Source organism: Ranitomeya variabilis, chromosome 2 (genome assembly GCF_051348905.1).
Source record: "Ranitomeya variabilis isolate aRanVar5 chromosome 2, aRanVar5.hap1, whole genome shotgun sequence".
NCBI lineage: Eukaryota > Metazoa > Chordata > Amphibia > Anura > Dendrobatidae > Ranitomeya > Ranitomeya variabilis.
In genome coordinates this window covers 993,837,893-993,863,075 of record NC_135233.1, presented here as the reverse complement: position 1 = coordinate 993,863,075, position 25,183 = coordinate 993,837,893, and the positions used below count along the sequence as shown (strand labels likewise).

Below are 25,183 nucleotides of genomic sequence, written 5' to 3'. Positions count from 1 at the left end.
TGCAATATATTACGTTGGCTGTGTTATATACTACGTGGCCTGGGCAATATACTACGTGGGCTGTGCATTATACTGCGTGGCCTGTGCTATATACTCCATGGGCTGTGCTATATACTACATGGCTGTGCTATATACTACGTGGCTGGGCAATATACTACGTGGCTAAGTTATATACTACGTGGCTCTGCTATATACTACATCGCTGAACAATATACTACATAGCTATGCAATACACTACGTAGCTGTGCAATACGTTACGTGACTGTGTTATATACTACGTGGCTGTGCAATATACTACGTGGCTCTACAATATAGTACGTGGCTATGTTATACAGTACGTCGGTTGTGTTATGTACTACATCACTGTGCAATCTAGTACGTAGCCTGTGCTATATACTAGCAACATGTTCTAGAATACCCGATACGTTGGAATGGAGCCAACATCTAATATATATATATATGTATATACCCGGGCCTCTGCAATTTCCCTCAGACTAGGGAAACCCTGTCTGACCCTCTACCTGAAGTTTACACTGAAGGTCTGCATGTCCAGGCCTCCACCCTCACCCTGAGTCCTGATTCAGCCCTAGACTGAACACCACCGCCCACCACCCAGTGAATGCAATAGACCAATACCCACAGTTATAACAAACAAGGATAAATGAAAATATACACCACACCGCAGTCAATCAGGAATACACTATAAATGTGCAGGGCAAAATAAATACAAATATAGGAAGGAGTAAATAAGACAAAAGAAAATACACCACCAGCAACGATTCTCCAACAACCAGCTCTCCACTCTGGACCGAGATAACTACGGAAAAGACAGAAGCTATAATCGGCGACGCCCAAAGATCAGGAGAACCATTTAAAGGAAATGGGCATGGCCCAGCTTCCAATCCGAGGATCAGATAAATTAACCCCGGAGCAGCCAGACGAAAACTAGCCGACGCCAATGAGCAAACAGTGGTCAAACGCGGAATTACCGCTGTCTGTCAGACGACCTGGTCTGAACAGTGTCCGACATGACAGTACCCCGCCTTCTACGAGGGACCCCAGGGCCCTCACGGCTTATAGGACCCGGCTTGTCCGGATGGCGACGATGAAAACACCTGACAAGCCGATCCGCATGAATGTCCGAGGCTGGTACCCAGGACCTCTCCTCAGGCCCATAACCACGCCAGTGTACCAAATATTGTAAAGTGCGGCGCACCACACGAGAGTCAACCACCCTGGAGACTTCAAATTCTAGGTTACCATCCACCAAGACTGGAGGTGGCATAGGCGCCGCGTCCACAGAATCCACCACCTTCTTAAGAAGAGACCTGTGGAACACGTTGTGTATTTTATACACCGTAGGGAGCTCCAGTCGGTACGCTACTGGGTTAATGACAGCGGTGACCCTAAATGGACCAATAAACTGTGGACCCAATTTAAGGGATGGTATCTTGAGTCTTATGTTTTTTGTGGATAACCACACCCAGTCATCGACACTCAGGTCCGGACCTGGCACACGCCTACTGTCAGCCACACGTTTGTACCTAGCACCCACACTCAACAGGCGCTGTTTCACTCTCCTCCAGACTGATGACAATTGTGTTCCTAACTGGTCTTCCTCCGGAACGCCGGAAGAGCCTCCCTGACTCAACGTACAAAACTGAGGATGTAGCCCGTAAACACAAAAAAACGGAGACTCCCCAGACGACTCCTGTCGGTGATTATTGATGGCAAACTCAGCCAAAGGAAGAAAGGTAGACCACTCCTCCTGGTTATCAGAGACAAAGCAGCTCAAGTACTGCTCCAAATTTTGGTTCATACGCTCGGTCTGACCATTTGACTGGGGATGAAACGCAGACGAATAAGACAACTTGATCCCCAGCCGTGAGCAAAATGCTTTCCAAAATTTTGCTACAAACTGAGTACCCCTATCTGACACGATGTCAGACGGAACTCCATGAAGCCTGACCACCTCCTGCACAAACACTTGAGCAAGAGTCTTAGCGTTAGGTAAAGAAGGCAAAGACACAAAGTGCGCCATTTTTGAAAAACGATCCACAATCACCAAAATGACCATGTTCCCAGCTGAGGGAGACAAATCAGTGATGAAATCCATGGAGATTTCCGTCCATGGCTTACTAGGTACCTCCAGAGGAAGTAGTGTGCCAACAGGACGGGAGCGGGCGTCTTCGCCCTAGCGCACGTGGTGCAAGCTGACACATATGAGACCACGTCCTGTCGGATTTTAGGCCACCAAAACCGACGTGACACCAACTCCAAAGTACCTCTAACCCCTGGGTGGCCAGCCAGGACAGTATCATGATGCTCCGCCAACACCTTTAGGCGGAGATGAAGCGGTACAAAAGATTTGTTGATGGGAAGCTCAGATGGTACCTCCTCCTGAGCCTCGGCAATCTCAGCCTCAACCTCGGTAGTGAGGGCTGAAACCACAACACCCTTTTGGAGAATGGGTACTGGGTCTTCCCGAGGTTCTCCCCCTGGAAAACACCTGGACAGAGCATCCGCCTTAGTGTTTTTAGACCCTGGTCTGTAAGTGACAACAAAGTTGAACCGCGTGAAAAACAATGCCCAGCGAGCCTGCCTGGGAGATAGACGCTTGGCAGACTCCAAATACAGCAGATTCTTATGGTCGGTAATAACAGTAACCTGATGTACCGACCCCTCCAAGAAGTGTCGCCATTCCTCAAAGGCCAACTTAATAGCCAACAACTCCCTGTTGCCGATATCGCAGTTACGTTCAGCGGACGACAGTTTTTTTGAGAAATAGGCGCACGGACGCAAACCACTCAAGGATGAGCCTTGAGATAGTACCGCCCCCACACCAACCTCAGACGCATCGACTTCCACGACAAAGGGTTTAGATACGTCTGGCTGCACAAGAATGGGGGCTGAAACAAAACTGTTCTTGAGAAATTCAAATGCGCGAACAGCAGCCTCAGGCCAAATGGAGAAATTTGTACCCTTTTTAGTCATGTCAGTTAGCGGTTTAGCAATGATAGAAAAATCCTTGATAAATTTCCTATAGCAGTTAGAAAACCCAAGGAACCGCTGAAGTGCTTTCAGGTTATCAGGATGTTCCCAATGCAGCACCGCTTGCACCTTAGCGGCGTCCATTTTAAAACCGGAAGCAGACACAATATAACCCAAGAACGGCAACTCTTGAGCAAAAAATACACATTTCTCAAGTTTAGCATACAGCTTATTCTCTCTGAGAAGCTGTAACACCTGCCTGACATGATCTAAATGAGCATCACGGTCGCAAGAATATATGAGGATGTCATCTAGGTACACGATAACGAATTTCCCCAAAACATGCGAGAACACATCATTGATGAAATGTTGGAACACTGCAGGTGCGTTAGTTAACCCAAAAGGCATCACCAAATTTTCAAAATGACCCTCAGGGGTATTAAAAGGCGTTTTCCACTCATCACCTTGACGGACTCTTATGAGGTTGTACGCCCCCTGAGGTCAAGCTTGGTAAACCACTTAGCACCTGCCACCTGGTTGAACAAGTCAGGTATCAGTGGCATAGGGTATGGATCACGAACCGTAATCTGGTTCAACTCCCTGAAATCCAAACACGGGCGTAATCCGCCATCTTTCTTCTTCACGAAGAAGAACCCTGCTGCCACCGGTGAGGATGACGGCCTGATGTGCCCTTTGCTCAAACTTTCAGAAATGTAATCCTTGAGCGCTTGCCTCTCCGGGCCGGAGATGTTGAACATCCTAGCTTTAGGCAACTTGGCCCCTGGTTTAAACCTGATACAACAGTCATAGGAGCGATGTGGCGGCAACTCTGAACAACCCTTCTCAGAGAAGAAAAAAAAAGGAACCCCCCTTTTTTTTTTTGTAGTTAGGCCGATTATAATGTCACGGGGAGACAAGGAGGGCGAGAGCTAATAACCCGGGCCCCTGCAATTTCCCTAAGACTAGGGAAACCCTGTCTGACCCTCTACCTGAAGTTTACACTGAAGGTCTGCATGTCCAGGCCTCCACCCTCACCCTGAGTCCTGATTCAGCCCTAGACTGAACACCACCGCTCACCACCCAGTGAATGCAATAGACCAATACCCACAGTTATAACAAACAAGGATAAAGGAAAATATACACCACATCGCAGTCAATCGGGAATACACTATAAATGTGCAGGGCAAAATAAATACAAATATAGGAAGGCGTGAATAAGACAAAGGAAAATACACCACCAGCAACGATTCTCCAACAACCAGCTCTCCACTCCGGACCGAGATAACTACGGAGAAGACAGAAGCTATGATCGGCGACGCCCAAAGATCAGGAGAACCATTTAAAGGAAATGGGCATGGCCCAGCTTCCAATCCGAGGATCAGATAAATTAACCCCGGAGCAGCCAGACGAAAACTAGCCGACGCCAATGAGCAAACAGTGGTCAAACGCGGAATTACCGCTGTCTGTCAGATGACCTGGTCTGAACAGTGTCCGACATGACATATATATATATATATATACATATATATATATATAGTAGATATGTTTTAACGAATATTTGAGCCCATGGATCCATTCTATGTCCATTTTTCAAGCCTGCGAGAAAAATCTGGCCATACGGATGCCATATGGATTACATACGGAGGTTTACATGCGCAAAATAGGCTTCCACACCCTGCCCACGGATGACATACTGATCACTGTTTTGGGATCATTTCTGCGTATGACACCTGTAAAATACGGACCGTATTTCCCTACGCTTACTGTGACGACGGCCTAATTCTAACCGTAATACCAACCCTAACCCTAATTGCAACCCTAACTGCAACCATAACCCTAGTGAAAAAAAAAAAAAAAAAAGTCTTGATTTTATTATGCTCCCTACCTATGGGGGTGATAAAGGGGGGTTTATATACTATTTTTTATTATTTGATCACTGTGATAGAACCTCAAAATGTACCTGTAACAAATCTGCCAGCCGGCAGATTCGGCAGGCGCACTGCGCATGCGCCCGCCATCTTGGAAGATGGCAGCGCCCATGGAGATGACGACCGGACACCGGAGCTCGGTAAGTATGTGAAGGTGGGATCAGACAGCGGATGGGGGGCGCGGGGGTGGCATCGGACAGCGGGGGGGGGGGGGGGGCAGAGAAACGAGGGGAGCAGAGGAAGGGAGGACGGAGGGGAGCAGAGAACGGAGGGGAGCAGAGAACGGAGGGGAGCAGAGAACGGAGGGGAGCAGAGAAAGGGGGGGAGCAGAGGACGGAGGGGAGCAGAGGACGGAGGGGCGCAGAGGACTGAGGACTATACCACTACTCTCCCATCATCATAGCCAGATGGGAGCAATAGTCACAGCCAATGACAGAGTCCAATGAGTCACTATAGTCGCATGGGGACAGATAAGACAGAGTATAGTTACCAAATCTATCAGCCGCCCGACATCGATCCCCATGCGACGATAGGGCTCCATTTTAGTCACTAGCTTCCTTCCTGCAAAACACAGACAACACTCCGCCCCCACACTTCCTTTTTGGGATGACATCATTTCCCTCTGCTGCGTTTCTGACACCCAAATCTGCAACAAAAACGCAGCAAAACTGCTCATCTGCAGATTTGCTGCGGATTTGTCTGACTGAATAGAAGTCAATGGGTGCAGAAACGCTGCAGAAACGCAGAAATAATTGACATGGTCCTTTTTTCGATCCGCTGCGTTTATGGTGCGGAATTTTCTGCACCATTAGCACATCATTTTCTTTTTTCCATTGATTAACATTATACTGTAAATCACTTGCGGATCCGCAGCGTTTCCGCGCGGAAAAAGACGCTGCGGATCCGCAGCAAATCCGCAACATACCCTAAAAGTGAAACTAAAATCTGGTGGAATCTTACCACGCTACAGAATTATGGCAAAAAAAATTCCCAGAGGACTAAGAATAAAAAAAGAATCTACTGTTATATACTCAATTGAGTTTAAGAATGAATGGAATCAAATATTAACAAATAATCTAATAAAACTTTTAATCAAAAATGAAGAAATTAAATTAAAAGATGTTCAAAAAAGTATAGAGGAAGCAAATAAGATTTTGGAGGAATATAAAAATTTTACAAATTATGAAGAATCTCTGTCTAAGATGAAAGAAAATATAAGCGCTTTAGAAAAATGATATTATTAATTGTACGAAGCGCAAGTTTGAAAGAGATCTAAATGACTATTCAACTGAAAAGGTATATGAATGAGGGCAATGGGAGAGACCTCGTAAATCTTCATGCCCAATTTTGAAACAGCATTTTGCTCAGAAAAAAACGGCATATAGACTGCAAGTGAGTTTTATGTCCTCAGAATCCAATGCTATGGATACATATGCAAGCACGTCAGATGCCTCAGTTGAATATTATACAAATGAGAACAGGAAGAGAAACTACAGAATGTCAAAAAACGCAAGAGTAGAGGAGGGAGAAAACATAAAAAATCCACCAGGAGTAATCACTCGCCACAGCAAGAAAAAATTCAAATAAATGAAGAAAATAATGTGGTGACTTTATCCACATGTGAATTTACAAAAGATCAATTAGAAGTGCTTGCCTTAGGCTTAAATTTTGTGCCTGATACGAACTTTAATCTTTTCATGACTTTTTTAGATATCAATAAACTCATTAGAAATCTTACTGTTAAAAAACATTTTTTCTCAGAAGAAAGTGAAAATGTAATGGCATTTGGGGAAAATAATGAGAATAAATACGAAGATTTGGATTTTAAAGACCAAATGGCGCTCATTACTCGTCAAGATTTGTCCTCTGAAAATTCCCAAATGGATAAAGAAAAAAAGAACCAATCGGACAATTTCAAAATAAAAAAAATCCTTGCTTTTATCTGATACAAACCAGAGTGGAGTGTATGGAGGCTTTCCAAGAAATGATAGATATAAAAGATACTATAACGTTCGTACAGAATAATATAAAAAGTGTCATTAAATAAAGCTCAAAGATTTCAATACTATAAAAATTCATACAGAATGATATAATATTGAAATGTCTTTGAGCTGTATTTATTTTATTACAATAAAAATGTTTTTAAAACTTTTACAATTCCGTGTCTTTGCTTTTTTACAAACGTATAAAACAAGCGCTTTATATTTGGTGGTGTTGTAACATGGCCATTTACATAATATGCCCATACAATGAGCCTGGTGTGTTATAAAACACATATAAAATGAGAATCACAGTATCAAATAATGTTGCAAAACACAGGATATACATAATATGCCCATACAATGAGCCTGATGTGTTATAAAACTCATATAAAATGAGAATCACAGTATCAAAAGCACTGCTCTGTTCCTACATGAACACATCTGGTGGTATTTAAGCATGGAAATACCTCCTCTAGTCTGTGATACACAGAATGCATTTCACATAACATGCTGGAGAAACACAGGATATACATAATATGCCCATACAATGAGCCTGATGTGTTATAAAACGCATATAAAATGAGAATCACAGTATCAAAAACACTGCTCTGTTCCTAAAGATTGACCTGTCCTGGATGTCTAGACATGTCTCCCACATCTGTTTTGCTTTATGTCTTGCATGAGCACATCTGGCTGTGTTTAAGCAGGGAACAGCTAGTGAAACACAACACCTAGTCTGTGATTCACAGATTTTGCCGAAACACCATCACTATTCACTATATGTTATTATTGGGAATAAAATACATTGCTCTGATTACAACACCAATCTCATATCAACTTCATATAAAATGAAAATCTAATATGATATAAAAAACAATGTATCAAATACTGTGACAACAATATCAAACACTATCAAAAGAGGAAAGCAGCCAGACAGGGAGGGGAGGGGTTACACACTTTTAATGCACTTTGATAGGGGCGGGCCCACCTGTCAAATTAAGTTTGACGAGTAATACCTCTTCTCTACTACTATTCTGTAACATAGGGACTAGTGATGAGTGAGTATACTCGTTGCTCGCGTTTTCCCCAGCACGCTTGGGTGGTCTCCGAGTATTTGTGACTGCACGGAGATTTAGTTTTTGTTGACTCAGATGCATGATTTACGACTGCTAGCCAGCCTGAGTACATGTGGGGTTGCCTGGTTGCTAGGGAATCCCCACATGTAATCAAGCTGTCTAACAGTCGTAAATCATGCTGCTGCGGTGACGAAAACTAAATCTCTGAGCAGCCACAAATACTCGGAGATCACCCGAGTGTGCTCTGGAAAACCCGAGCAACGAGTATACTCGCTCATCACTAATAGGAATCAACACCCAAACCTTCTGCCCCTCCTCATAGGCCTTCAGTCTGGCATTACGGTCATACCAGACCTTCTGGTTAATTTGGGCCTGGGACACGTTCTCATGGGCCAGGTTGGTCAGTTTTTGCATTCTTTCTCTGAGTCGCAGTACATATTCAACCACTGAGACTCCCATAGTTTTGGGGTCACCCTCCCAACAGTCCTTAATCAAATCAAGTGGCCCCCCTGACCCTCCTCTCATAAACCAGTTCAAATGGGGACAATCCTGTAGCTGCCTGGGGTACCTCTCTGTACGCAAACAGATGGGGAGGTTCCGCTCCCAGTCTCTCCCTTCAGTCTCCACCAGCATTTTCAGCATTTGTTTTAATATCCCGTTCAAATGCTCGCAGAGTCCGTTGGTTTGGGGATGATAGGCGCTGGCCACAAAATGCTGTACTTGTATTTTTTCACAGAGACTTTCCATAAGACTGGACAAGAATTGGGTTCCCTGATCGGCTAACGTTTCCCTGGGGAAACTCACTCGAGAAAACAGTAAAGCATCCACCACTTTGTCTGCTCGGATGGAGGACGGTGCCACAGCTTCCGGGTATCGTGTGGCATAGTCCACCACTGAGGATGAACTTTTTGCCAGAGCTGCTAGGGATTGCAAGTGGCCATATGATATCCCCAGCCACTTGCTGGAAAAGTTCATCGATCACTGGCAGTGGTATCAATGGGGCTTTCTGTATATTCCCAGATTTTCCAACTCTCTGACAAACTACGCAGGATCGACAGTAATTGGCAATATTTGTCCTCATCTTGGGCCAATAGAAGTTATGTGTCAGTCGAGCTTTAGTCTTTTGTATTCCAAGGTGTCCAGCCAGAGGAATTTCATGAGCATTTCTCAATAATTGTTCCCTAAATGAATAAGGAATGATCAGCTGCTTTTCACAGTCCCAAGGTTCTGTAGTATCCGTGGGGAGAGTCTCTTTATACAGTCTGCCCTGGTCCCAGTATATTCTCTCTTTGTTAGAAGCCGTACGGGGTCGGTCTGCAAGACATCTGAGCTTCTCCAGACTAACATCTGTCCATAGGGCTTCCTGGAAGCACTGACTGTCAGACTGTAGGCCCTGGCCTAGTGTGACTGCCAGGCCCTGGTCTGAAGCTGAGTCTACAGTGTCGGTTATCAGGGAGCTTGGTGGGTCTGCCATGTGAGGAGGCTCTGGGGCCACAGTATGGGCCTCCTGTTCTGGCAGTTCTGTCTGAGACTCATGCTCTGGGGTTGAGTCTGAGACGCAGCCTGACTCCGGGTCACAGCTGCCACATACGTACAGTCCTGCGCATTGGTACATTTTCCCTCTCACGGGATCTCAGGTGGGTCACTTGCTTCCACCGTCTCTGTAGCATTTACGTGCAAGGGAGGGATATAGTGGGACACCATCCTCCCCAAGTCTGTGCCTAGCAATACATTGGTGGGAATAGCCTCTGATACTCCCACTTCTCTCAATCCTTTCCCTGCTCCCCAGTCCAGGTACACATGGGCCATGAGCACGGTAGGGCTGACCCCTCCAATCTCGGTTATAGACATAGTCCTTCCTGGTATGATTTCAGCAGGGTTTACCATTGCTGGGCGCACCAGAGTCACCTCGGCCCCAGTGTCTCTGAGACCAATGGTGACTTTATTGCCAACAGTGACAAATTGACAGTTCTCATTGGTCCTCGCATCAGAGCCGGTCACAAAGAGGACAGACGGTGGGGACCCAGATGGCTTTGTGGTTGTGGATGGGCATTTCTCCCTATCAGGGCAGACTGCGCTGACGTGTCCCACTTTGCTGCAAGAGAAGCACCGGCGTGCATCGCCTAAAGAATGTCTATTCCACGGGACCTCATAAGAGGTGGGTTTGGACAGCACTGGTGATCGGTCAGCAGAGGGAGAAGGGTCCTCGTTTGGCTTACCTCCCTTACAGCTGAGTCCCAATGGCTTCCGCACCTCAGGCATCCTGTTAGCCACATAGCAGTCAGCAATCTTTGCAGCCTGATCCGCAGTTTGTGGCTCTCAATTACACACAAATTGTCGTACATCCGTGCGGCACATATTAAGAAATTGATCTTTGACCATAAAATCCATTAAGTCCTCAAAACTGTTAACAGAAAGTCCCCTGATCCATTAGTGGAACATAGTCCTCAAGGTGCTCACGACATAGCTGTCAGTTGATCCATGTTGTAGGTTCCGGAACTTTCTCCGATACATTTCTGGGGTTAGGTTGTATTTCCTGATCAGGGCCTCTTTTATGGCCTCATAGTTTCCATCTAGCTCTGGTCGGAAGCCAGCAAAAATTTCCAGAGCTTTGCCTCTACACCCTGGGGTAAATACTGCGCCGACGGCTCTCTGGACAGATGGTATTGCCTGCAGGTTTTTTCAAACCCCCATAGGAAAATATCTAAGTCCGTGTCCTTCTCAATCACAGGGAAGTTTTCCAGATGTGGTTTCCTTGGATTTATGTCCTGGAAGGAGGTCAGCTGCGGGATGTTACCTTTTTATATTTGAGCCATCAAAAGCTTGAAAGCTCTTTCCTCCTGCCGTTCTGCAGCCGTGCTCTCATCCCGGTCTAAGTGTTCTGCAGCCTCTCGGTACTGTAGAATAAGCTGCAGGTGCAGATTGGATCACTTGTTCCCAGCTGTTGTAAGGCCATTTGTAAAGTCCATATGCTCCTCAACACTGGCATTGCTGGCACCTCCAGAAGGTATCTCCGGTGTAAGAGCTGGCATTGCGGGGTCTCTCCGAGATGGACTCTCTTCTTGCCCAGATTCTTCAGTATTTTGCTCTATGATGTCCTGCTCAACCAAAGCGTGTATCAGCAGTTCCTTGGATTTGTCGGCCGACTCTATTCCTCTCTGTTCACAGAGGTCGGTCAGAGTGTCTTTGCTCTGCTTCTTGTACTGGGCTGCCATATAGATGAACAGCCATTGCCAAATAAAAGATAGAAAAGAAAAACGGGAAAGAGAAACTGTGCAAGTATGTCTAAGTAAGCACTGAGTTGAACCTTGTAGAACTGGTGCACTCCTCGCAAGGATACCAATTCTTTATTACAGGAAATAATTGCTTAAACCATGCACTAATGCTATAATTGAAATAATTCTATTCCACTTGCTGTCACCAATTTGTCAAGTATGCTCTTCTCAGCATGTGACTTGGGGTTGTGCCTGCAAGTGTTAATCTTACTCAGTCTAGCATTCACCTCTGTCCTATGCTGCAGAGGGAGAATAAATCCCACTCCGACCCAGGCCACACACCCGCTCATACACGCTGCCACCACTCACCCAACACAAGGGCGATGAGTCCTGGAAATATTACTACTATATGCCAATTACCTGGGTCGCACACTCTAAGGCTATGGATTTTTTAGAGCATACAAGGTTCAAACTTATTAAAGTTTAAAGCTTTAATAGAAAAGGTACAGTGCTTACAATAAAAGGATATAAAATATGGCAATGAAGAGTGACATGCAAATATGCAAAACAGTTCTAAAAGTAAAAGGGAGAAAACTTACCGAAATATCTGAACTTTGTAGTCTGCTTTCTGCCCCCTGGGGGGATGACTTTCCCTCAGTCTGTGACAACCTTCGATGATTAAAGGCCTAATTTATAGATTTAACCTGGAGATCAGATTTTTAGACCAGCCTCTCATGTTAATATTCTAAGTCCTGGTTTGTGACTGGACCATGGCTACTTTACCAATGAATACATTATTTCTAAAGGTTCCTGTCTTCGATTTTCTTTCCCATAGTACATAGAAATTGTCAGGCTGCACTAGGTCCCTTTTGGCCTCTGCCTTCAAGGCATCAGAGGTGTGAAATGTTTCCAATTCTGTGTCTTCCCAGGAAGGCCCCCTGTGGTCTGCAACCAGGAAAACTGCCTTTTCTCAGGGTAACATATTTTCACCTTGGTGAGACCTGCAGTCTAAGGACAGATGCTAGTTAACTGCTGGCCATACATATTTCACTGCACCCCTTCTTCTCACACTTTTTCCTGGCAGTTGCTGGTGACCTGTAGATGACCTCAAAGATAGGCAAGTACCATTCAAATCAAAATAGTAATAGAGAAGAGGGGGGAGTGGGAGAGACCAATATGAGGAATATAGGGGGAAGAGGGGTACAAAAAATCAACAGTAATTATAATACAATGACTGGGCCTGTGACCCTATGTGTCCCCCTATCTGAGTGCTTTGGGGGGCCTTTTCATTTACTCCTTGGTAAGTCATTGATGAAAAGAGCTACATTCTTGGCAAGTGTTTTATTTTATTTTTTTACGGTGTTCGATAAATGGAATAAATATCATGTGTAAGATTGCACTTACTAGTGTATTGGGGAATACTCGCTTGGCCGTGATTTTCAGGCACACGGGCACGGTTTTTCACACAAAACAGTCTGTTTGGTTTATTAAAGACTCATAAACCATATCATGAACAGTCCATTACACATTCAGGACATCACATTAAGTCTGCAGCAACTAAACATGCTGGTCCTCTTCTGACCAGTTGCCGTGGGTTACCACACAGTTCATGGAACACCATAAGCACCAACAGTCTATTGAGGTACCTTACGGGAGCTCCTGCTCCACCTGCTGACTCCTTGTCAGTCCTCTCTTTTGGGAAAGCTGCCTCACGGGGATCACCAACTTGCCTGGGCGGCACACATTAGTCAGTCTAGATCCACTGAAGGACGGTAGCTTCCCCAACAGTTTCACTGTGCGCTTCTCAGGGATTCGTTCCTACTCCCAGGACCTCCCAACACACAGGCATGTGGCCTGTCCGAGTGCTATTCAGGACGTTAGTCCAACACCCCAGGCCATCAAGTCCAAAGCCCCACCACGTGTTCAGGAATCCTACTCCCGGGACTTCCAACACGGGCTTCCAGAACCTTGTACTTGGACCCTTCAGATCCAAACACTGGAACCACAGAGGAACATGTGACCCACAGCCTGGTCACATTATATACCTTTTAACCACTCCCCTGGGTGGGAGTGTGTGGCTAGTGTGTCCCACCCATCTCACATAACTAGCCCTGCCAACCGTCCATTATAAACATGCAATATACTTGTGGGACTATAGGTCCCAGAAGACCACATCGCTTCAGGCTGGCAGCGCAGAGTCTTCTCCTCTGCGACACACGTATCGGCCATTCACAATACTGCCAGACTTCATCACACTACCACAGTCATGTCTGTGATTGCCATGCATTCCTATGGCCTCAATACACCTCCATGCGTATACTGGGAAGACCATGCAGAGCCCCCTACCTGTTACAGGGGTCACTGCATCACATATCCCCCCCTCTGTTCACACCTGTGGGGTTGAACATTTGTCTTAACCCAGGGGCCTCGAGACCGGGTACCCAAGTCACCTTGCCCTACCAGTCGAGAGGGCCCTCTCAGTCGGTTTTGGGCATCATGGTCAAGCTGGCGTCGCAATCCCCTTGCACCCATATGACCTGTCTGGACTGACTCTTTGTCAACACGTCCGCTACCAGGTCTTCCACCTAGGCCACTCAACACTTAGCTAACTGATGAGTCACTGCCACTAACTCTTCCTTCAGGCTGGGTACTTCCACCCCTTTGTCCACATTTTGGGTCTAAAGTGGCCGCCATCTTCTTTGCCTTTCTGGCAGCTGTTTATTAACTTGCAGTCTCTCAAGTCTCAGCTGTTCTACCTCCCTTAGGCATGCCATGCAATATTCCAGGAGCATGCGGATATTCTCAAGACTCTCTCTGGATCCGACAAGGAATGGGACCATCTCATCTTCACCCATGACCTGGACCTCGTCATCAGCCGGTGTCCTCAGTCTTTTCACACCGGATTTATCCACCATCTCCTGCATCAGTCTCTCATGTCTCCCAATGATTTTCGCCACCAGAACTTTGGGTACTTGAAAATTACACATATTTGATATCGCCGCATTCGGAAGCGCTTGATAAATCAAAATATAAGATTAATAATAATAATAATAATAATAATAATCTTTATTTATATAGCGCCAACATATTCCGCAGCGCTTTACAGTTTAACAGTTTCAAACACAACAGTCATCGGTAACAACGTTAACAATACAGTGATAAAGCAAAAATGGGGAGATACAAAGCACAGGTGTGTATTTACAATGGTGTATTTACAGTGATGGTCCAGCCATCTTCTGGGGGTGGGGGTAGATGGAAGTAGTGACACACGCACAAAAACATAAAATGAGTTTGATTAGGGAACGCGATAGGCCGCTCTGAACAAATGTGTTTTGAGCGAGCGCCTAAAACTATGCAAGTTGTGGATGGTCCTAATGTCTTGGGGTAGAGCATTCCAGAGGATTGGCGCAGCACGGGAGAAGTCTTGGAGTCGGGAGTGGGAGGTACGGATTAGTGCAGAGGTTAGTCGAAAGTCATTTGCAGAGCGCAGAGGTCGGTTAGGCCGATAGACAGAAATGAGGGAGGAGATGTAAGGGGGTGCCGCACTGTGGAGAGCTTTGTGGGTGAGAACAAGTACTTTGAATTGTATCCTGTAATGAATGGGCAGCCAGTGTAACGACTGGCGAAGAGCGGACACGTCCGAGTAACGATTAGCCAGATGGACGACCCTGGCTGCTGCATTAAGGATAGACTGGAGAGGGGAAAGTCGAGTGAGGGGGAGACCAATTAATAGAGCGTTACAGTAGTCCAGACGGGAGTGGATTAGGGCGACAGTGAGAGTTTTTGTTGTCTCCATGGTGAGAAAAGGGCGGATTCTAGAGATGTTCTTTAGGTGTAAGCGGCACGAGCGGGCAAGACATTGTATGTGGGAGGTGAAGGAGAGATCGGAGTCAAACATAACACCCAGACAGTGTGCCTGCTGCCGGGGTGTTATGATGGTGCCACCCACGGAGAGGGAAATGTCAGATTTAGGGAGGTTAGTAGAAGGCGGGAGCAGAAGCAGTTCAGTTTTGGAGAGGTTGAGTTTCAGATAGAGAGCGGACATGATGTTGGAGACTGCAGACAGACAGTCAGTGGCGTTCTGTAGTACAGCGGGGGTAAGGTCAGGGGATGACGTGTATAGTTGTGTGTCATCAGCATAAAGATGGTACTGAAAACCAAATCTGCTGATGGTCTGTCCAATTGGGGCCGTGTAGAGGGAGAAGAGAAGGTTAATTAATATGAGCAAGCAAAAAATCAAAACGCCAGAATTATGCTTTTTTGATCGCTGCAACATTGCAATAAAATGCAATAACGGGCGATCAAAACATCGCATCTATCCAAAATTGATATCAAACATCAGCTCAGCGTGCAAAAAAGAATCCCTAACCCAGATAAGGAAAAATGGAGACGCTGCGAGTCTCAGAAAATGGCGCCATTTTTTGTCTTTTGCTTTGACAAGCTTTGGATTTTTTTTCACCACTTAAATAAAAAGAACCTAGACATGTTTGGTGTCTGTGAACTTGTAATGACTTGGAGAATCATAATGGCAGGTCAGTTTTAGCATTTAGTGAATGTGGTAAAAAACAAAATAAATAAATAAACAATTGTGGAATTGCACTTTTTTGCAGTTTCACCACACTTAGGGCTTGTTCACACGATCCTTTTTTCGCTGCGGATTTTTCAGGTCCTGATTTGTGAAAACCGCAGTGCAAAACCTGCGGTGGTTTTCACTGCGGTTTTCAGTCCTTTTTCTACTGCGGATTCCACTGCGGGTTTCCAGCTGCTTTTTCCTATTGGTGCAGGTGGAAACCCGCAGCGGAATCCGCAGAAAGAATTGACATGCTACTTATTTTTTTCCGCTGAAAATCCGCGCTGATTTTCAAGCCGAAAAAAGGATAGTGGGCACAGCGGATTTCGTTTTCCATAGGGTAACATTGTACTGTACCCTGCATGGAAAACGTCTGCGGATCCGCAGCTGCAAATCCGCTGCGGATCCGCAGCGAAAACCGCATCGTGTGAACATAGCCTTAGAATTTTTTATCCGGCTTTTCAGTGAAGGATATAGTAAAAGCAATGGTGTAATTCCAACATAAAACTCGTCCCACAAAATAAACAAGCCCTCACTTGGCCATATTGACCGAAAACTAAAGTTATGGCTCTGGGAAGAAGGGGAACAAAAAACGGAAATAGCCCTGTTCCTTAAGGGGTTAAATGACATCGGTGTCTGCGGAGCGTTCTGCTTGTACATGCAATCACTGTGAATCAGCTGGGACATAATATTGGAGGAAGACGTTTTTGTATCTGGAGCTTTTTTCTTGCAGCTTTCTTATCTGAATATCATTTCTTATTTTTTATAGGGAGCGATTGAATCATTGATCCCAGCGAGAATGCCGCATATAAGCGACTTTGAAACATCCAAACTGATCGGCGCTGGAGCTTTTGGGTGAGATTTCTGTTGGTATAATCCACATTGCTCAGGGTTCCCTATGACAACACTTCTGCCTCTGTGCTCTGCCATTCAGCGCTATCATAGGGAAATGATCGGAGTCCACATCACTGTCCACATCCAATTCTCACTATTCAGCTCATTTCTAGACAGTGGAGCGTACGGACCTAGAACAGGTCACACTGTAAGGACCTGTGCACACATCGCAGACTTCTCACATTTTTTTGTTTTTTTTCTGCTCAGATTTGTTACATAACCTGAGGGATTTCATGATGCCAGAAAAGTGACTGAGATTCCTGAAGTCTCGTGCACACGATGCTTATCTTTCACTTTAACTCTGCAGCAGGTCAATTCTTTCAGCATTTTTTCTGCAGATTTCACACATAATAATGAGTGGGGGAAAATCTGCAACAAAAACGCAGGTAAAAAATGTATCAAAAACGCGACAAAAATGCGACTATTTGACGCATCGCTTTTCCTGCTTAGAAATTCAGATATGGTGTAAAAGGTTCTGCTGCAAATACTTAATGTGGGCACAAACCCTTAAGGAAAGGGATGAATATAATACATTGCAGTCACTTGTCCTAGACCCCATCGGTTCTTCTGCTGCCGCCTCCACCAGAGCTTCCTCCTCAGCAGACTTTGGTTTTTTGGGTTCCATTATGGAGCTGATAAGAGTAATCGGCTACACACGGTCACGGGAGGACTGACACGATATTGGAGTCAATGACATCTGCACCCTCCACCATGACCACTTGAGTCCAATCACTGTCTCAGCACCAGAAGGGGGCGCCAGAGCAACCAAAGCCTGGCCCTGAGGATGGAGAACTGCAGGGATGGACAGGTGGGAACCTCGGACAGGTGGGTAGAATGAGCTCCATTATTATTTAACTACTTCCATCCCCTCCATTTATTATGACTTAGGCCAGGGTCACACTTGTGACTGCAGTGCTATATTATTTCTAGAAATGTATCTCCAGTGACGGACGGACTCCAAGAAATTAGTACAGAAGATCATATAATGACTTCTATAGATGGACTGTTAATAACGATTGATTATTTACCATGGATTGTGCTTTTCTCCAGCTCCGTCTACTTAGTGCGCCATAAAGACTTACATCAGACCTTTGCAATGAAGAAAATGGTCAAGCGGAACCTGGAAGCTCTAGACAAGGTGGAATTGGCTTATCTGGAAAGGGACATCTTAACATTCTCTGATTGTCCCTTTGTGGCCTCCATGCTCTGCTCCTTTCCATCTACATATCACCTCTGTATGGTCATGGAGTATGTGGAAGGTAGGACATGTGTATTCTATTATAGTCAGTCCACGTCTGCTGACATCTTATCATATCATTACGATATGTCCAGCTGGTGGGTTTCATCACCACAGAGCATTTACTATAGGTTATATATGACCTCCATGCCTGGAAATTAATTGTTCTGTGAGCAGGGGTACTATGGGGCTCATGAGTTCTAGGGGGCCCAGTATCACTTGGCATTGGGTCACATCACTCCTCCAGTCATCACAATTTCAGGATGGCCGTATCCTCAGAATGTGAATACTGCTGAACAGAATGGCACATCAGGAGGCCGAAAGCTCCCGGTCCACCATTCAGCCCGTGGTCGTGAGACTGTGATCTGAGACTCCGTACACCGCAGGGGCCAAGTAGTCACAGCACCGCGCCTGTAGTGTGGAGCCTCAGCACTCACACCGGACTGACCAGAGCAGCATGTCGTGGTACTGGGGAGAGGGGAATAGTGCTTTATTGTCAGCATCTGTAGGGGCCATAATACTGATTGGGTAGCTGTGGGGGACATAGTACTGTGTGCGAGGCAATGGGAGCCTGCTAATACCCCCAGATTGACTTGTCGAATGCCCCTGCGCAGAGTGGGGTCTCCATACTGAGTGGTGTGCTGTGGGGGACCTTATTCTGTGTAGGGGTCATCATTCTGTGTTAGGGTCCAAATTATGTGTGAGGAGCTAAGGGGGACTTTATACTAAGTGAAGACATGTGGGGGCCATTATATTGTGTGAGTCTGTTTGGGACATTATACTGAGTATAGGGACTGTGGGCGCCATCTTACTGAGAGGGTGCATCATACTGACACCATATGTGTGGGGTGATACTGTAGGGAGCAGGATTCACTGGGGGAACCATACTCACTGTGTTTGGGTGGGGGCACGCTTGACAGCATCATACTTTTGAAATGGCCATAAAAAGTATATTGCTGGTGAGAACATTAAGGGGCTTAGATCGATGGATGGATAGATAGTATCTTCAGCTTTATGTTATTACTTGTTACTTTAGTCTAATATTATGTGCACTATTCATTATATCTGTATATATTCTCTCCTGACAAATATCTCGGCTCACTTCCCATTATACATCATGTGATCTGCTTTATAAACCCCTCACCGGTCATATTTCTTTTTTTCTACAGGTGGTGACTGTCAGACCCTATTAGGCACCAGGGGTCCTTTATCTGTCCCCTTGGCCCCGCTTGTACTTTGCAGAAGCGGTTCTTGCTGTAGAATACTTGCACAGCTATGTTGTGGTCCACAGAGACCTGAAGCCAGGGAAGTAAGTACCCCCTCTAGTATGATAAAGGATGTTATCATTTAGTATCAGATAGTCTGCAAGGTTAAAACCATCTTTTCTTCCACAGCCTTCTGATAACATCTACTGGACACATTAAAGTTACTGATTTTGGCCTTTCAAAACTTGGTGTCATGATACCAAAAACCTACATCTACAATGAATCAGCAGAGGAGATCAGCAGAGAGTTCAAGGACCATGAGGTGAGCATCACTTACAGAAACGCAGCTTGTTCTTAACTAATCTCATCACACTGTTTCTTCTCTGCATTCTTCATTTCTAGAGATCTTTTCCCCTGATATTTTATCTTCTGTGATTGTGTTTTTATGGTGAGAACTTGTCATCATAATAGTATGATTAATCTCATCTCTTTCTTCTGTTGGTTTCTAGGTCTACGGCACCCCACATTATATAGCCCCAGAGGTCATCCTAAAGAAAGGCTATGGAAGACCTGTTGACTGGTGGGCAATGGGGATCATACTACATCAATTCCTTGTGGGATCTGTACCATTTGATGGGAAAACCATAACTGAGATTGAAAACAATATTGTCGGTGGTAAGTGGAATAATCCAATCGGAATAATCCAATCATTGCTTTGGTTGGTTACATTTGTTTACCTATTTCATTAGCTTTATCTTACAGCCCAATAAAGATGTTTCATTTTTTGTAATTTTCTATATCACAGGACACCTACGTTGGGATTGCGAACCCGTTCCTCGCTTTGATGCTCGGTGCCTCATCACTGGACTGCTGAGAAAAAATCCTGAAGAAAGACTTGGGACAGGTAACAATTTGCTTATTACACATAGGACATATCTCTCATGTCTATGATAATCAGCACTTCTCTATCAGCTCATCCATTTCTAATTCTTCATAATATGACTTTCAGTAAATTTCCTTCATGTTTGCTCAGAAACGTCATTAGTTCAGATTAAGTTAAACAGTTCAGATATGAAACAGTCTCTGACAATATCCGCAACACTTTTGTTTTGTATTTTCCAGCAGGAACATTTGAGATCAAGGGTAATTCTTTCCTGATTGGCTTATGCTTTAAAAACCTTCTAAGTCAGAAGCCGAAGTATGTTCCTCAGGTTGAATCAAACGTGGACACAAGCTTCTCTATCAGTAAGTAGAAGACGTCATCTAGACTAAGCAGCTGTTTGTCTCGTCTACCATAGTTTGAGACAATTGATTCACATTAATATTACGGTTAAATGGTGACTGTTATATTGACAACCTGAAATAATACTTCATTACCTTTGTCTTGTAGATGAGGACAATGAGAGCTTTAACTACCAAAATTTTACATCATCTTCTGAATGGCTTTCTATAGTAAGTATGAGAACAACAAATATTAAAAAAAAATTAAAAATATATCTAAAAGTAAGAAAAAAAAAGTATTTCACATCTTCTTGTTGTCCGCATTTAGCTCTGTACCACCGCTACCAGGAGGATGAATGATGAGGATCCCAAGTCACCTGAAGAATTTACCCAAGCATCCTGCACAAATATCTTAGAAATGTGAGTAGATTATAGGGTCATTACTTGCAGCTCCAGGCTGATATAGGTGCACAACTCCAAATATAGGACATAAATACCATAATATCAATAACAGCATCCATCGCCCCATAATTAGCAGTCATTGGGCTTCAGAAACTGCTGATGGTAACCTCCTATAACTGCAGCCAGTCATGCACTTTTAGTGCTGCCCACACTGTAGGAGATGTAGTAATGCATGCCAGCCATTCTTTGTAGTTGTTTTTCGCTCTGCTCTATAAAAGGTAGATTTAAGCAGGAAACCTTCCCCTCTATTACTCTCATATGTCCTAATAGGCCTTATAGTTGGAGTTAAACTACTGTGGCAACCCCTTTTATACTGCATTTACTTGTGATTTACACATTTTTCTTTTTCCAAACAGGCAGAAAGAATCTGTTCCTGCATCTATTAGAGATGATATTACTTGTTTGCCATGCTCGCCCCCATTGTCAGGTATGTACGTCTACAGCACTACAAATGAGAATGTTGACTTCATCTCAAATATTTCCACATGATTTTTCTGTAATTGGTCTCCTATACTGTCCATGTTTCATGGATCCCAATTGTGTTGCCCATAGGCCCATACATTTAGCTAATTTCGTACAGTTTTCCCAGATTACCAGATCATTCTTCTGCAGCAGATGTTATCTGTCAGTGATAGGATTGTCGCATGTATGATGGCTGACAATGATCGCTGATTTCTATATAACATTCCTCTGCTGTTCGTGCACAATAGTATCATGTAATAAGGTGTCTCTTTACTTACATTGCACTGGTAAACAGAGATTTTGGTGCCAAAGATATCTTAACGGTTTTATATTAAGTTTATGGTGCTGATTAAAAATATTGCTTTGGTTTTGCCAGAATGGCTCTAGTTTTTCAAATAATAGTTAATTAATTAAAATAAAATTCTGGCCTTGAAAAGTCGCTTTTATAGCATTGTAAGCCTACACATTGAAATACAAAATAATTGCATAGGATATTTCATTACCTAGGAAATCATTATTGTTATGGATGAACTATTGTCACGCTGTGACGGTTTTCGGTAATAAATGGGGCCTCAAACTGTCCATAGAACTGGGCCCTCAACTATTCATCTCCCGGGGGTACTCTTGAAGGTAGAGAGGCCTGAGTCTAAAGCAGCCTAGAAATGGTCGTTAACCTCTTCAGCACCAAAAGAAATTAAATTCACTTAATATGGGACACAAACAAATGGAAGATCTGCGGTTCAGAATACGTAGTGATCTTCTAACCCCAGATCTCCCAGGAGGACGAGACACACTCTTAACAATTATCTCAAAAACTAGAACCAATTCAGCAAAAGTAATGGTGATCCCTGAACATTCAAGAAAAAACACATGGCATTACCCTATTTGTTGTATTTCCCCCTCCTGAAGGGGTTAAACGGTGGGAAAATAGCTTTCTCTCTGTTTTTGCCATTGAACGTACTCACAAGTGCTTTGCAGGTAGTTGGCTAGCAAACCTGGCCAGTCAGGGGACCATAGCAGGGGACGGATAGGTTTCCTTCCCTGTGAACAGTCTGTGATTGGTGTATGTATTAGTAAATAAAGAGGGAGAGGGGGATAAAAGAGGGGAGCGCCAGAGATCCATGCCCGACCTTCAGCGTTTTCCTAGCAGAAGTGCTGCCCCACCCTTCATTGTGTCACGGCCTTAGGGATAGTCATTCAGGGATCTGAATGAACAGAAAGTTGGGATTAATGGGATTGAGCCTATTGGCCAAGCTAAAACCCGAAATCCATAAGAAAAACCTTGACAACTGAAATTTTATTTATGTAGCAGATCCTAAAAGAGTATTCTGTTACTAAGAGTTTGTTTTTACTTTCTGATCAGAAAATGAAGCTCACGAGGAAATAGAGCAACAAAACTCAGACAATGAAGAAATGGGGGAAAAGAGAGAAGGTAAGTGTGAGAATCAGCTGTATGTTGTGTGATGTCAGTCAGTGAGGAGAATTCATGTGCCGCAGATGACATCTGTCAGTGATGGGATATGTATGATGGCTGACAGTGACTCCTGACCTCTGTATAAGATTTCTCTGCCGTTCGGCCACAGTAACCGCACAATAGTATCATGTAATAAGTTGTCGTTTTACTTACGTTATAGATACAAAGCAGATTCTATAAGAATTCATTGTTACTAAGAGATTTGTTTACTTTCTGATCAGAAATTCCAGCTCCTGAGGAAAGGAAATCTTCAATTTATTTGAGCGAAGAGCAACAAAGCTCAGAAAATGAAGAAAAGGAGGAAATGAGTCAAGGTAAGTGTGAGAATCAGCTCAATGTTGTGTGATGTCAGTGAGAAGAATTCATGTGGAGCAGATGTTAGTAGAGATGGGTAGACGCGTGGATGTTCGGGTCCCTGGGTTTCAGCCAAACTTTATAAAAAAGTTTAGTATAGTACCCGAACGTGATCCTGAAGCCGGATGGTTCGAAACTCATTCCCGTGAATGGGAGGCCCAAAGATCCTGCGGTTCCCATGCTGTCCTCTGTGTGACAGCATGGGAAACACTGGCTCTGACTAGCGGCAATCATACTGAAGTCACCGCCAGTCAGAGCCCAGAGCATTGCTTACCGCTGTGGGTTCCCACGCTGTCACATAGGACATGTGAGTGTGCGTCTGTTACTGGCGGTGAAAAGATTACAGTCGGTCAGGTGTCAGCTGATAACTACTACTGTCATCAGCATTACCTGATCTCGCTGATAGCAGCAATAGCAGGTATTGCTGATGATAGTATTCACCAGCCGGTGCCTGTACCAGCCAGAACACAATGACAGTAGCATGTGAATCCAGCTGCTGAGAGAAGCGCTGACATTAGTAACCTTATCCTGGATCATTGTGGGACATGGGATCGATTTACAGTGGATCCCTTTGGATTATTTTTTTTAAAAGGTAAAAAATGGGTAAAAGACGGTTGGCGAGTGCTTTTTACAATTAAAGAACTTTTCATCTAATGGATGCACCTTTTTGGGGCGGCTGTGGAATGCTTTTTTTAGGCTGGGAAGGGCCATATATCCATAGACTTTCCCAGCCTGAGAATACTAGCCCTCAGCGGTCTGCTTTACATTGGCTGGCTAACAAAAATAGGGGTGACCTCACACCGTTTAAGAAAAAAAAAAATATATATATATATTTAAATAATTAAAACAAAACATCGGGGGGAGAGGCGACAATCATAAATGATCCCTGATCTCTTTATGAATAAGATTTCTCTGCTCTTTGGCCACAGTGACTGCACAATAGTGACATGTAATAAGTCGTCCCTTTACTTACGTTATAGATACAAAGCAGATACTCTAAGAATACATTGTTACTGAGGTTTTTGTTTTTACATTCTGATCAGATATTCCAGTTCACGAGGACAGAAAATCTTCGATACCTTTGAGTAAAGCGCAACAAAACTCAGAAAATGAAGAAAAGAAGGAAAAGAGACAACGTAAGTTTGAGAATCAGCTCAATGTCGTGTGATGTCAATCAATGAGAAAAACTCACGTGGAGAAGACATTATCTGTCAGTGATAAAATTGTCCCATGTATGATGGCTGACAGTGACCCCTGACCTCAGTATAGTAAGGTTCCGCTGCGGTTCGGCGCAGTGACCGCACAGTAGTATCATGTAATATGGAGTCCTGTCACTTACATTATATTTACTTCTCTTCTCACAGGTTCCCGCCTCCGCCGGTTCTTATCATCCTGCCGGCGTAGATTATCCAGGGCTGCTCGCGCATTTACATGTTGTTGCTGTTGCCCCAGCACCATCTAAACGACTGGAAACCTCCATATCTAGCGCCCTGAAGTCCAGCAGATCCACCATCACTGCTGGACCTGTATAGAAGGATCGTCACCATCTACCTGTGGCCTTCTGACGGTTACATCTTTACCCGGACATGTTTTGCCTCTGTCACCAGGCGCCGCGGTATTCATACTGCTCACCAGACTTGGCTTTTACTGATCACCTGGTACCTGACCCCGGCTTTGTTCCTGACTATGATTTTGTCTATTGATAATGTTCCTGGATTTGTTAATCCCTTAACCTTTTATTCTATTATTAATAAAAAAAAACGTTACTGTTGCTCTGATTCCTTTTCATCTTGAATTCACAACTAATTGTGAGTCACTAATTGCTCTTCTTATCACTAAATGCATTTGTCATTATCCTGAATGCAGCAGGCTCATATTTCTGTCCAGCAGCTACACCGATGCCACCACCCAGTACCAGTCATTGCACTCTCCCACAAAGCTCTCCACAGTGCTGCACTGTTCTTCAACTCCTCCCATTTGTCACTCTACTACCATATTTACACTCCAATGAGCTAAGACTAGCATCCTCAATAATCAGGTTCTCCCACTCCCACGTCCATTACTTTTTCTTTGCTGCATCAGCTCTCGGGAGGGCTCTACTTCAGACAATCA

General features: G+C 44.4%; 2 protein-coding genes and 1 pseudogene across 2 annotated transcripts; 2 read left to right on the top strand and 1 right to left on the bottom strand.

The window, feature by feature from the left end:
- Window positions 1–9,600: 9,600 nt before the first annotated feature.
- Window positions 9,601–13,886, bottom strand: LOC143804022 (uncharacterized; annotated as a pseudogene).
- Window positions 13,887–16,524: 2,638 nt separating this feature from the next.
- Window positions 16,525–20,470, top strand: LOC143810097 (microtubule-associated serine/threonine-protein kinase 3-like). Its single transcript, XM_077292993.1, has 7 exons — window positions 16,525–16,617; window positions 17,707–17,915; window positions 19,063–19,202; window positions 19,288–19,420; window positions 19,608–19,773; window positions 19,904–20,002; window positions 20,221–20,470. The coding sequence occupies exons 4-7, from the start codon at window positions 19,352–19,354 to the stop codon at window positions 20,349–20,351; spliced, it is 465 nt and encodes a 154-aa protein (XP_077149108.1). The 5' UTR covers window positions 16,525–16,617; window positions 17,707–17,915; window positions 19,063–19,202; window positions 19,288–19,351; the 3' UTR covers window positions 20,352–20,470.
- Window positions 20,471–20,546: 76 nt separating this feature from the next.
- On the top strand, window positions 20,547–24,841 carry LOC143810096 (uncharacterized). The gene is made up of 6 exons (XM_077292992.1): window positions 20,547–20,739; window positions 21,138–21,208; window positions 22,607–22,675; window positions 22,939–23,031; window positions 24,115–24,207; window positions 24,436–24,841. The coding sequence occupies exons 1-6, from the start codon at window positions 20,672–20,674 to the stop codon at window positions 24,531–24,533; spliced, it is 492 nt and encodes a 163-aa protein (XP_077149107.1). The 5' UTR covers window positions 20,547–20,671; the 3' UTR covers window positions 24,534–24,841.
- The last annotated feature ends 342 nt before the right edge of the window (window positions 24,842–25,183 follow it).

Bases quoted from the DNA above. Each gene is read 5' to 3' on its own strand.
- LOC143810096 (XM_077292992.1), top strand. From the start codon at position 20,672: ATGAATGATGAGGATCCCAAGTCACCTGAAGAATTTACCCAAGCATCC. The intron at 22,676-22,938 runs GTAAGTGTGAGA...CTTTCTGATCAG, and splicing joins AATGGGGGAAAAGAGAGAAG to AAATTCCAGCTCCTGAGGAA. The intron at 23,032-24,114 runs GTAAGTGTGAGA...CATTCTGATCAG, and splicing joins AAAGGAGGAAATGAGTCAAG to ATATTCCAGTTCACGAGGAC.
- LOC143810097 (XM_077292993.1), top strand. From the start codon at position 19,352: ATGATACCAAAAACCTACATCTACAATGAATCAGCAGAGGAGATCAGC. The intron at 19,421-19,607 runs GTGAGCATCACT...GTTGGTTTCTAG, and splicing joins GAGAGTTCAAGGACCATGAG to GTCTACGGCACCCCACATTA. The intron at 20,003-20,220 runs GTAACAATTTGC...TGTATTTTCCAG, and splicing joins TGAAGAAAGACTTGGGACAG to CAGGAACATTTGAGATCAAG.